Here is a 12,785-nt window from a genome sequence, read left to right on the forward strand (position 1 = left end):
AGATAGACAACGTTATGGAACGGGACGTTGTTTACGACATATGTTCCTTAATGGCAGCGAAGTAAGATTTATTTATTTATTTTTGGTAAGAAAACAGACGCAACAACGTGGGGAGGATGCCATGCTGGATCATCGACTCCCTCTTCTCTAAAATGTCTGATGTCGTCTGAAGAATGAGATAAACTAGTAAAGACAAAACTACCTTGAGAAATCAGAACTTGACAAATTACATATTTATTTTCTTTCATAGTCACAACCAGTTATGCACATGCTACACAAAGAATCATAAGACCAATTTTGTAAACACCGTGACTTTACAACAACAACAACAACAACAAAGCTTTTAAGTCCCAAACAAGTTGGGGTAGGCTAGAGTTGAAACCCAACATAAGCCATCAAGGTTCAGGCACGTGAATAGTTGTTTTCCAAGCACTTCAATCTAAGGCTAAGTCTTTAGGTATATTTCATCCTTTCAAATCTCCTTTTATTGTCTCTACCCAAGTCAACTTCGGTCTTCCTCTGTCTCTCTTCACGTTACTATCCTGACTTAGAATTCAAGCATCCCCTTCAGGATCCAAGCAGGAATGAATTGAGAATCATATATATGTAGCCGGTAGGTATAAAGGGCCTGATTGGTTTACAGCCAAAATTTGGCTTGCCAAGAATTTGGCAAACCATGATTTTGGCTATTGTTTGATTTGCCACCAAAACTTGTCAATCTCTCACATTTGGCTTGCCAAATCCATGGCAAATTATTCACCTAACTTCGACTGGCCAAATCTATGGCGTGACAAATTTTGGTAGCAAACCAATCAGGCCCAAACTCCCACAGCGAGGGATCTGCATCGGTCATGGTCCACGCTGAAGATGTTCTTGGATGACTAAGCGAAGCGCTGAGTTTGGAATTGTAACGCAGTTTCGAAGTGGCAGATTGGTCATGGGTGATGTGTCATGGGCTTCAAGCCAGTCCTCTATAGCCTCAGCTTCATAGGTGAATCCATCCGCTGCTATGTGTGGATTCTTCATGATCGTCTGAGCTCATTAGCAGCATCCATATGAATATGTCAGCACAATTTCTGATGAATGAAAGCAACTATCATGGACATAAAAGGATTCAATGTGAAGCAACACACGTACCTGCAGAATCGGGCACAAAAAGTAATGTGGCACGCTGCTTTCATCCTGAATAGATGAAGAAGTTGAGGGGCACGCTAATAAGGAGGCACTCTTCATCATTGTCTCAACCACCGGCCACACATCGGTGACAAGATCTGCGCGTCGCCTCCTTTTCTCCGCTGCGCATCTCATAGCGATACGCGCAAGCTGCTGCACCTGTACAAAGGGCCATTCACCGGCGGATCTGTCGATGATGGTGTGCAGTTCGTCATTGATCATCGCATCCTCCACTCTCTTCACTATCTCCCTTGGGTGTCTCCCTGTTAAGAGGCGTAGGATGATGATACCAAACGAGTAGATGTCTGATCCTTGGGTCAGCTCACCGTGGGCCATGTATTCTGGGTCTGAGTAAAACATTGTCCCAATTGGACGGTCAGTAAGATGGACCATGGTACTGGTGTCGGATGGCACAAGAAATCTAGCAATGCCGAAGTCTCCAAGCTTGCTCACTAAATCAGCATCAAGGAGGATGTTGGAAGGCTTAAGATCACCGTGGACAATAGGCTTGGGCTTATGACTGTGGAGGAAGATTAGCGCAGAACAAATCTCCCCAATAATCCTTGTTCGGACCTGCCATGTCAGCGCTGGGGTGTTACCCTTGCAGGAAAGACGGTCTTCAAGGCTTCCATTAGATAAATAATCATACACAAGAGCTGACACTTCATCGCAGGATCCTAAGAGATTGACAAGATGCGGGTGCCTCACTTTGGTCAGGATCAAAACCTGGAATGACAGCACAAATTATGAATCACTTTGCATAACCGCTATATAAATACTAGTAACATGAAATTGCAAGATCCTATTTTAATTACCTCGCGTTGAAACTGCAGTAAGCCTTGGATGTTCTCATTATGACGTAAAATCTTAATGGCCACGGTGGTGTCAGAGATAGTGCCCCTGTAGACACGTCCATACCCACCTTCTCCAATTTTTAGTAATTCACTGAAATTTTCTGTTGCAAGCTTCAGCTGATCCAAGGTAAACTGAGTGTGTCCTTCAGAATATCTGACTGCACTGTCCCTGTAAGGCCACAACTGGTTGTCAAGGGAAGTTCTGTATGATTCCAAATCTTTTTCTATAACATCAGAAACACACTGCACCGGCGCCAACTTGGGCTTATTTTTCTCCTGAAACTTTGCAAGGTATTCGTCTCGGTGGATCTTAAGCTGACTGATTTCTTCTCTCAGTGTTTCCATCTCATGTTTATCCTGTTCATGAGCTTCCTTAGCTGCTCCTAAAGGTTGAAGCAAGATCTGGTCACTTGCTTGACGAAACTTTTCAAGATATTCATCACGCTGGATCTTTAGCAGTTCAATATCCTTTTTAAGCTTTTGTATCAAGTGCTGATCAGCAGTGCGAGCTTGCTCAAATCCTTTCGAGTGCTGTAGCTCTTTTAAGAGGTGCTCCTGTAGTTTCTTAGCCTGAAAAGGTAGCTATATTAACTAGATGTTATGTGCATAGAATGGATGGAACATGTGCTTACTAGTGACAGATTAATAGTGTAACAATAATTTACTCATGACACTATAATGTGTTTCCATACTCGAGTGTGAATTAAAACATACATTAGTGAAGAAAGTGAGAACAAAAAAATGTAGAAGAAGTTTACTTTCTTGCGGACGAGTAGGAGCTCCTTCTCAACCTGTTGGCGCTGGCAAGACTCTTCAAAGTTTTCTTTCTTCAACTTGACAATCTCATCAAAGGCCTTCTGAAGTCTATCTTGCAAGTCGGCATCAAAATTCATATCTTCCTGTCAATAAGTTACAGATGCATCACAAAGGATACTTGCTTCAATTGATGAACATCCACCAAAAGAAACAGTACAGGGTACAGCTCAATAAAGAACCAGGATGCTAAGTTTGGTGCAAACCAGATCTCTATGAGGTGCCGGACTCTGAACATGTTCTGTTGCGGGCATCTTCAGATCAACTGAGAGGGACGACAGAAGTTCAGACCTAGAGCCACTGTGCTCGGTACTGCTGTCCTCTTGCAAGGACAACAAATCTGAGTAGTCCAATTCATCAGACACGAATGATGATACACTGTAAGAGCTTGAGCTAGCACCTGAAACAAAATAATCATGTCATAATAAGCAGTTAAGAGTAAGGGATAAGGATTTCTTCTTATCTAATTCTAGTAACATAACTACAGGAATAAGGTCTCAGCATGTCCATGTCTGACGGTCTTATCAATAAGGTATCTACTTCCACCCTAAGATCTACAGCACTGATAGGAGGTTTGACTTCTATTTCCCATCTGTGCCAAGAACGGAAACCAAAACCGAAGCAAGCTATTATCCCAGGGGGAATAAATTCAGGAAGAAGAACAGTTAGCAAGGCTATCGCACCGCAAAAACTCTGGAGCCATGGCGTCAGGTAGGCTCATACATGCAGTAAAAGATATCCAGAGGCAGCCATAGACTTTAGTTAATATTCAGAGGAACTTATTAAGAACCGAGAAGAGCACACCTCATAAGAATTTCGCGCAGTCTCACTAGATTCCGGGTAGCCTAAAAGGGCGCGAGAATTTCTGAACAGGAGCATGGGATCAGAAGGTTGATAATAAATAAAAAGAAGCTTGTAGGAGTCGTTACCTTGGCGGCGACTCATCTGCGGTAAGACTGAAGCGTGGAAAAGGAGATGGAAATTTCTGCCCCCTCGAAACAGGGAATCTTCTCAGCTACGCGCAGCTTGTCAGCGTCCCTCCCCCGAGGCCGTCTGAAAAAGAACGAAAAATCTTCTCAGCTACGGGCAGCTTGTCAGCGTCCCTCCCCCGGGGCCGTCTGAAAAGAACGAAAAAATCTTCCGCACAAGCCCATCAGATGTGACAGCATCCCTAGTTAGGCCTCCTTTAGTGCGAAATTTTTTTAGGAAATAGTACTGTAGTACTTTCGTTGTTATTTGATAATTAATGTCCAATCATAATCTAATTAGGCTTAAAAGATTCATCTCGTGAATTTTATCTAAACTGTGTAATTAGTTTTATTTTTTATTTATATTTAATGCTCCATACATACGTCTAAAGATTTGATATAATGGAGAATCTTGAAAAAATTTGTAAAATTTTGGAAACTAAAGAGGCACTTACTTGTTAGATCCGGGAAGGCAGAGAGTGACCATGGCTTTGGTGACTGGTTTTCACGAGGAATTTCTGCGAAACGTCACTGAGCTGAAACGTTGCGCCCCACTCTGACAATTATAGTTTTCCTAACGGGCGGGTGTCACAGCCGTGTCGTGCCGTGCCACCATTGTGCCCAGACTCTGACATAGACATCGCACTAAAGCCCTCAGATAGTGCCATGCCGCGTCACAGGGCACGGCAGCTCAGCGAACTAGGGCCATACCTGGACACTAAAACTACATCACCACTTCAATAGATCAGAATCAAAAGAACAATTCAAAAACAAACTTGAAATATGATGAATCTGAAATCACAAAGAAGAAAACACAAGACAGAGATAACAAAATACCAAATTAAAGGAGCTGTGCAATGGCTGCCTCATTAAAAACCTGTTTAGGTAAAACTCACCCTTGTGAGAAACCCTAGATAGAAAAAAAGAGTGCAACCGGCTCCATAAATTCAATTGTTCATTACATCCACAACCAAAAGTCCAAAGCATCCGAGTCTTAAGATTACAGAACCATTATATAAATGACTAATAAAGATAAAGTTATTCAAAGACTTCCTCGAGCTCCTTATCCTCCACCATATGCTGTAGCCTTGTCTCTGCAGCTTCTCAGTCCTTGATGCATGTGAGTGCCTCCACAGTTTCAGGGTTCAGCCTCCGCCGCCTATCTTCAATGATCCTGCTAGTGGTACTAAAAGTAGCTTCAGAAAAAATGGTAGAAACAGGCACACTGAAAACATATCTAGCAAGGGTAGAAAGAACTGGATATGTTAGTTTATGCTGATGCCACTAGTTCAAGATGTTGAAGTCATCATCCATCTGGCTAACTGTGTCACAGTCCAGATAAGCTGAAAGTTCAGAACCAGTGTTAGATGAACTTGCTGCATGTAACAAAGTAGTAGCAGGAATAGTCCTAGACATATCAAGATTAGGAGGAAGAGAAGAACAGCCAGCTCCAAGCAAACCACCATCATCATCATCATATATCTCAGCCTAAGCTGTTCTTTTCTTACCAGATAGGCTTGGAGGGTCAGGCCTTTTCGCTCTAACAGAGCCATACAAATCATCATACTTATGATACAGTTTGAAAAGAAGAGTTCTAGTTTCCACCATCTTATTAGAATAATCAGCATCAGTAAGCAAATTTAACTTCCTAAGAACTTTGTTAAAACCTTTAATTTTAGCTCTTGGATCCAAGATAAATGCAAGGCAGTAAAGTTCAGGTATGGTTCTCCAATATTTATTGTACTTATCAATCATAGGTTGGACAACAGTTCTAATATGCTCATCATTTTGATACCTATGCAGATGTATAGCAATCTTAATAATATGATGAACCATAAGTGGAGCATTAGGATAGTACACACCAGACAAAGCAACTGTTGAGTCATAAAACAGTTTAAGGAATTTCAGTATTTTAGTTGCCATAGCCCAATGCTCATGAGTCAAAAGAAAGGGGTCAGCTCTTTTTCTAGGATAATTAGACTCAATGAAAGTATGAAAAGTTTCCTTGTGTGATAGCAAATGCCTAAGCACCAGGTAGGTAGAGTTCCACCTAACCTCCATGTTCAATCCAAACTTCCTAGGTCTAATACCAGATGCCATGCAATAGCTCTTATATGCAGCAACTCTCTGATTAGAAGAGTTAATGAATAATATAGTAGTTCTGAAAGATCAAGCATAGGACTAACAGCAACCAGAGCCTCTTTAACAATCAGGTTTATGATATGACAAGCACAGCGTTGATGCAAAAACAGATCAACACACAAATACTCTCTAAGTACAGGTTTCAGTTTATCCATAGCTTTAGTATTAGCAGAGGCATTGTCCAAAGTAACAGAAAAAACCTTCTTCAATATACCATAATCATTAAGCACATTACTAACACGTTCAGCGATGTTATCAGCATTATGTGATGCATCAATAAGCCTTAAGCCAACACCCTTTTTTCAAGTTGCCAATCAGCATTAATGTAATGACCAACAACACTCAAATAATCTTCTTTTGCATTTCCAAACCAGATATCAGAGGTAATAGCAACATATGAAATGACATTACTCTTCAAATCATCAATCAAACGATCACGCTTTTCATTGAAGTACTTGAAAAGATCTCTAGCTGTAGTTTGCTTAGAAACAGTTGTGTACCTAGGGTTATGAGCAGTTTTTATGTAATCTTTCCAGGCCTCAGTTTCTCCACTCAGTTTCCCCAAGACGGAGGGGAAGATCTAACCTAGCAAGCAAACGAACAAGTTGAACACGAGCAACCTCAGCCGAATACTCTCAATTACGCATAGTACCGTCCTTATTGAAAGTAATGTGGGACTGAGCCATGCGACATTTCTCACGCTTCTTAGAGCAAGAGTCTTGATGATGGAGAAGGTGGCCAATCCCAAATCTAGAGTACGCAGAATACTCCTTACGGCAGTGAAGACACCGAGCACCATACCTGACAACCTTACCATTTACCTTCTTGGTGAGCTTCTCGAAATCTTCCCAGCATACTGAGGTAGAAGGGCGGTTAGGCCTGCTGCTGGAGCCGTCATCAGCAGCGGCGTCGTCCTGGACGGCGCCGCCGGTGTTGGGGGCGTCAGTGTCGTTGACGGGAAGTGGGACGGCGCCGCCGGTGTTGGGGGCGTCAGTGTCGTCGACGGGAAGTGGGTCAGCAGCAGTACGGTCGTAGAGTTCCTCGGCAGCACGACGGTCGAAGAGCTCCTCGGCATCCCCATCGACATCGTCCTCGTCGTCTCCGGTCATCCCGCAGAGGCGCAGCTCGTCGTTGGTGGTCATGGAGAGACCGATGTCCTCCTGCTCGTCCGACATCTCGTCGTTGCCGGCCTCCGGTCCCTCAACGTCAACGCCTACCAAAACCAAGAACAACAAGAACACCTAGGGTTAATAGAAGATCATGAAGAAATCAAGAAGAACAAAAATGAACAGATCTAGGGTTACGGCTCACCTCTCTTGACGGAGCACCAGAGACAACGACGACGACGTCGCGGAGACCCGACACCCTGGTACCTCAACGCATCAGAGCGGAGCCCCAATGATGTTGGACTCCGGCAAGGTCGATGAGAGCGACAAGACAGAGACGAAGACGAACGGTGGTGGATCTCGACGAGAAAGCTACATTGACGGTCAGGGAGAAGGAAGAGTGGTGTAGAAGTGTCGTGTGCCCGTGCCAGCAACTGCCGCCTTAACCAGCCACCGGATGGCGGGAAGAAGAGAGGAGAGCGGCTAGGGTTTCAGTCGATGGGAGAGCTCGATGCGGCTGGAATGGGGACGGAAGAATGAGCTAGGGTTTGGAAAGGCTCCGAGCCAGGAGCGGCGGCTGGCTTATAAAGCCGTCCCACCCGACCCCTAGATCCAACGGTCAGCAGGCGGGGGGCTCCATCCAACGGCTCGAGGCCGTGCTGCTCCCGTGCCGACCGTTGAAGCGGGTCATGCCCGTGCCGTGCCATCGCGGCCCAGGCACGGGCACGGGGCCATGCCGTGCTTGGCACGGTAGCTACCGGGCCGGGCCGTTTTCGTACCGGGCCAATTCGGACCGTGCTCGTGTCGGCCCAGCGGGCTTGGCCCGTTTGGAAAACTTTACTGACAATTGACAATTTGACTGGTTCGTTTGTTTCGCTCTCAACTTGCTTTGCATCGCTGGAAAATCACAATTATCAAACTTTTGAAAAAAAAAGTCAGAATGCACTAGTATTCAGATGTTAATATAATATAGCAATATAGTATGTCCAGAAATCTGACAAAGTGACACGATGAATTCTCCAATCCAGCTTCATCAGAAAGAGCTCAGGAAAAAGCAAACTCAGAATGCACTAGGATTCAGATGTTAATATAGCAATATAGTATGCCCAGAAATCTGACAAAGTGACACGATGAATTCTCCAATCCAGCTTCATAAAGAGCTAAGGGAAAAGCCTTACATTAGAGTACTACTCCAGCTTTCACAAAAAGAAAGAGCCCAGGGAGAGCATAGTTACAAAAGTTGGCAACAAAAGAACAAAATAAATTGAAAGTATAAAGTTCTAATTTATGCTAGATTTTAACCTATGATGCTCTGCTCACTGTTTTTTCAGGCTTACTTAAAAAATAAAACTAGCCAGATTCTGAGTAATTCTGTAACAGCTTCCTGATGTTTTGGAATATCGGCACGAGGGCAACAAGTGCGATCTCAAGATGCTCCGAGCTCGAGCTGTTCAGGCGCATCCCGACTTGGCCGGTCCCCTTGTTGCTTAGATTCGCATGGCCAACCAAGTTGCTAGCTCTTCCAGCAGGGATCTGAGACTGGATGTTGCAGCCAATTGCCAGATCCCCGTGCCAATCCACAACAGATAACGCGATAGTGGAAAGCATCCGCCCAATCGGGTAATCTTTGTCCCTCATTGTTGCTTCGAGGCGGCCTCCATAGGCCACATCTCCCCTCCAACTCATGGCCCCACCGCTAACCAGGACCCTGAGCTGCTTGTTCACTATCAGTTTGTCCTCAATCTTCACACCAGCTGATACTGAATCCCCAAGAAGCGTGGCAGATATCCCAGCAGCTGTATTGTTGCGCCTGAAGTTCTTAATTCTCGATTCGCCACGAATTGTGTATGCCATATCCTTGCCGACAGACTGCAAATCAAGCCCAAGTGAAGTAGTCTTACCCTCAGCATGCTTAATTGAACTTGCAACCTCCATTTGCAGGGAGCAATCCTTCTTGTCTTTTGTAAGCTGGCCAGACACGGATAGAGGAACTTTACCTTTTACAGCAAACAACCTTTCAACATTAAGTCCCTCATAGCCAACATCATGGTCCCAGCCCTGGGTTTCCAATACAGGCCTGACAAGCCATTCACTTGGTGTATCCAGAAAACGATAGCGATGGCTAGGATAGTCAGAATCAAAAGATGAGGGCAGTACCATGTCAGGCATAGGCACCGAAACATTAGTTGGAGTATTAGAATCATCTTCTAGGTGGCCGTTGCTGAAATCATTTGCTCGAGCACTGGCTTCTGCTGCCATTTTCTTCATCAATCTACGACGCTTGCTTTCCTCTTTCAGTTGTTTTCGGTAGAACAACTTCTCTCTGTAATCTAGCTCCTCAAGATAGGCCTTCCTCTGCTCTTTGTTCAGCTTGGCAAGCTGAGCTTTTGTGAGACGCTTAAATGGAGGTAAATCATCATAATCTGAACCATCGTCCGAATCAGAATCGTCTGCCGAATCATCTTCAAGATCATCATCATCACCACCAAATTGTTCCTCTGGTAACTTCAGTGGGGCACGAGACTGAAGAAGGGAAGAGAGCAGGAAAGGCAGTGGAGGGATCCTTGTACGAGAAAGTTTACCAATGGGACTATCCTGCAACTTGAGGAGCACATTGGCTTCTGCTAACACCTTTGAAGCAAAACAAAGCAGCAATAGCTGTGGCTTCCAGACTTGTCCATTCGGCAATACCCTCTGGCCAGCCCTATTTGTCCTGCACGCTGAGTGGTTTTCCACCAGGGATACTGGATTCATAAGACGCACATCCCCAGCAGCTTGCCTTATAGCTTGTTGCACTACATGAGATCTCTGGGTGACAAACATCTCATAGCTCAGAGGAATTCCATTCTGCCCATCTGGTGGTGCAGATGCAGCATGGGTTAACACAACAATGGCATTGAACCAAACTGATGCTCCGAACACTTTCGTGATGGTTTGCAGCAGAGGGACATCACCGTTGTCTCTGCTCTGCATATCCAACCTATCAAAATAAAGAACAATATCCGGAGGGTTTTTGCTAATAAGTCTCTTGACAGAGTTGAGAACCTTCTGGTTGTGGTGTTGTTCTAAAGATGAGCAGGAAAGTCCAGGTGTATCAATCACTTTTACTTTGATTCCCTCAACCGTACCAACTACTTCTTGAACCTTCTTAGTACTAGAATCAAAAGCGTTTGTATCCAACCTGGTATCATCAAAAATTGAATTAATGGTAGCACTCTTACCGACCCCAGTTTTACCAAGAACCAAGATGGTGCATGAAAAATCAAGGGGCTCGTTTCCAGCAGCTTCAAGACGTTCTGCCATCTCTCTTGCACGGTCGATGCTAAATGTCCCATTAGCAGTAGTTCTTCTAAGCTGTTCTGCCAGCCCAAGCCGGTACAGAACCTGTGAAACGACCATATTATGAGATGTTTGCCCAAACCTGTCAGCGAGGCGAAGAAACTTAACCCGGATCATTTGAAGCTTTTCATGGATTTCATCATTCTCATCTCTATCATCCTCAGCAGACTCAGTAGCCTCCTGGGTTCCCCTATCCACAGCGGATGGCCTGTTGGCACGGACCTGTTGAACAGAACGGGCAGGAGGCTGCAACAGGGTAGACGATGATCCAAGGCCAGCAGGACGAGATAGCAGAGAGGGACCATTAGTGGAACGAGCAGAAGCAGCACTGCTGGATTGTGCAGGTGTAGAACTACCAGCTGAGGATTGTGCAGGGGGAGCAGAGGTGGCGGTATTCTCATCATCTGAGGAGCTTGAGTCATCCAATTCTGCAATGACAACAGCAGACTCAGCTGCAGAATGTGTGACTGGCTCTGGCCTGCTATGAGAGGAAGCAATCTCTTGTGTGCTCTTCCCTGGCTGATTTTTGCTTTGATACACCAAAGTACCATCTTTTACATCTTCATACTCGCTCCCAGATTGTGCAGCGACCTGCTCTTGATTCACATCATCGGCAAAGCTTTCCTCCACATCAACGACACGGGGTGTATCGTCCTCGTCCCACTTATCTGCCGCAAGTTGTCCGGTTTCCAGCACCACTCTGGTGTTCGGCGTCACCACTGGCTGGTGATCGCCAGCCACCCCCGCAGACTCCACCGCACCTTCTCCAGGGCCCCGGTTTTCTTCCCCAACCTCATCCCCGCCACTATCCTGCCCCGGCGGCACGTCGTCCCCCTCATCCCCGCCCTCCACCACCACATCACAATCGCCCTCATCCGCCGCAGTGGCTGCCTTCACGGCGGATTCCTCCTCCTCGGCGACTCCGCCGTTCTCGCCCGCCCGATCCTCCGGGCGCCCCTCACCGACGAGGCCGCCGTTCTCCATGGATCACGCCCGACGACGGCGGAAGGAGCGAAACCCTAGTCTGACATCAAGAGAAAACGGAACGGATCAAACGACAGCAACAGCAGGTGAAAAAAACAAACGTACAGACGTTCAATTGCAAGCGGACGGAGACTGGAACAATCTATGTAAACAAAAATACATGCAGAAAGATTGTGGTGGACGGATCCGGAGAGAGGTGGCGGCTACCAAACCAACCTGGTGGGAGGCGACGGCGGCGTGGGAAAATGGGATTGCTTGCGCGGTCGCGACTCCCAGGAAAAGAAAGGAGGGAGAGAGTCAGGCCGCGGCGAGAGAGGGGAGTCGCAGCCCGGATTGGATGCCTCCGCCGTTTTTACTGGGCTCCGCTCTGCTAAAACCCTGGAGATTTGCTTTTCTGCGGGGCCAGCATTAATTACGGGCCCAGCTTTTTCTAAGGAAATTGGGGCCCATTAACTCATAGAGCGACAGCGACTGAACAAAATTTGGAATCGCAAAAACAATTTATATGGAGCCTAACCTAACCAGAATAAATACATGCAATATGTTGTGCAAACGCAAAGTAAAGTTGTTGTCTATAATTATATTGTGTTGCATGTAGCCAACTTCATATTCTAATATAGGTGGTATATTCTCTATACCCTATCAGTTTTGTGCAAGCCCACATAAAAACATCTTCAGGCAACCAAACACAAATAAATAGCACTATGCAAGTCTAGATGAGGGCTAGTGCATGCAACTATACACAGGTCGATCTCACTGGAAAGATTCATGCTCTTTTTTAAGATGTTGCGGTCTTAGAAGCTAGATCATGATCTCAGTCCATAGTTTCGTTTTGTTTCAGTATTCATAAGTTACATGATGCAAGTCTAGATGAGGGCTAGTGCATCAGTGCATGCAACTATACACAGGTCGATCTCAGTGGAAAGATTCATGCTCTTTTTTAAGATGTTGCGGTCTTAGAAACTAGATAATGATCTCGGTCCATAGTTTCGTTTTGTTTCAGTATTCCGTAAGTTACATGTAGCATTTAATTCTAACACGATGTTATAATCAAATGCAAAATATAGCCTTTTACAATACTATTTTAAAAACAGTTTAATCTACTTTGATATTCATATTGTCGGGTGCATAAACCCGGGGTCTCTCGCGGACCGGCTTCTCAACAAAAGCTCGGACCAAGCAGACAAACGCGCAACTCATGGGCCGGCCCAAGTATCTAAACAACAGGCCAGAAGGACGATCCAACCACCGACCGGAAGGTCTGGCCGAGGAGGAGCGACGCCCGTTTTCCGACTTCGGCCCACTTCTCCGACCGGAAGGGCTCACTTCGTTCTCCAGCCCGCCTCCGGACGGCCTCTCCGACCGGAAGGCTTGGCCAAAGCGCTACTTCCGACTCCGACCCCCAC

General features: G+C 45.6%; 2 protein-coding genes across 7 annotated transcripts; both read right to left on the bottom strand.

The window, feature by feature from the left end:
• Window positions 1-216: 216 nt before the first annotated feature.
• Window positions 217-3,979, bottom strand: LOC136541428 (U-box domain-containing protein 70-like). Of its 5 annotated transcripts, none has more exons than XM_066533312.1 (7): window positions 3,770-3,979; window positions 3,645-3,705; window positions 3,047-3,240; window positions 2,786-2,922; window positions 1,989-2,597; window positions 1,138-1,899; window positions 217-1,032 (listed from the first exon to the last, which is right to left on the bottom strand). In XM_066533312.1, the coding sequence occupies exons 4-7, from the start codon at window positions 2,918-2,920 to the stop codon at window positions 850-852; spliced, it is 1,689 nt and encodes a 562-aa protein (XP_066389409.1). In that variant the 5' UTR covers window positions 2,921-2,922; window positions 3,047-3,240; window positions 3,645-3,705; window positions 3,770-3,979; the 3' UTR covers window positions 217-849. The 5 variants fall into 5 exon arrangements, with proteins under 5 accessions (XP_066389409.1, XP_066389387.1, XP_066389377.1 ...); XM_066533290.1 differs by having other exon boundaries at window positions 2,786-2,926; window positions 3,770-3,978; XM_066533280.1 differs by lacking the exon at window positions 3,645-3,705 and having other exon boundaries at window positions 2,786-2,926.
• A 4,238-nt stretch (window positions 3,980-8,217) lies between these two features.
• LOC136541412 (translocase of chloroplast 120, chloroplastic) lies at window positions 8,218-11,735 on the bottom strand. 2 transcript variants are annotated; one of them, XM_066533269.1, is made up of 2 exons: window positions 11,596-11,735; window positions 8,218-11,414 (listed from the first exon to the last, which is right to left on the bottom strand). In XM_066533269.1, the coding sequence occupies exon 2, from the start codon at window positions 11,377-11,379 to the stop codon at window positions 8,407-8,409; it is 2,973 nt and encodes a 990-aa protein (XP_066389366.1). In that variant the 5' UTR covers window positions 11,380-11,414; window positions 11,596-11,735; the 3' UTR covers window positions 8,218-8,406. The 2 variants fall into 2 exon arrangements, with proteins under 2 accessions (XP_066389366.1, XP_066389357.1); XM_066533260.1 differs by having other exon boundaries at window positions 8,218-11,419; window positions 11,596-11,710.
• Between the last annotated feature and the right edge of the window lie 1,050 nt (window positions 11,736-12,785).

The sequence above is a fragment of the Miscanthus floridulus genome, chromosome 1 (genome assembly GCF_019320115.1).
Source record: "Miscanthus floridulus cultivar M001 chromosome 1, ASM1932011v1, whole genome shotgun sequence".
NCBI lineage: Eukaryota > Viridiplantae > Streptophyta > Magnoliopsida > Poales > Poaceae > Miscanthus > Miscanthus floridulus.

Coding starts and splice junctions, on each gene's coding strand:
- LOC136541412 (XM_066533269.1), bottom strand. CDS start 11,379: ATGGAGAACGGCGGCCTCGTCGGTGAGGGGCGCCCGGAGGATCGGGCG.
- LOC136541428 (XM_066533280.1), bottom strand. Junction 1,900..1,988: donor TACTGCAGTTTCAACGCGAG/GTAATTAAAATA, acceptor CTGTCATTCCAG/GTTTTGATCCTGACCAAAGT. Junction 1,033..1,137: donor TTTTGTGCCCGATTCTGCAG/GTACGTGTGTTG, acceptor TAATGAGCTCAG/ACGATCATGAAGAATCCACA.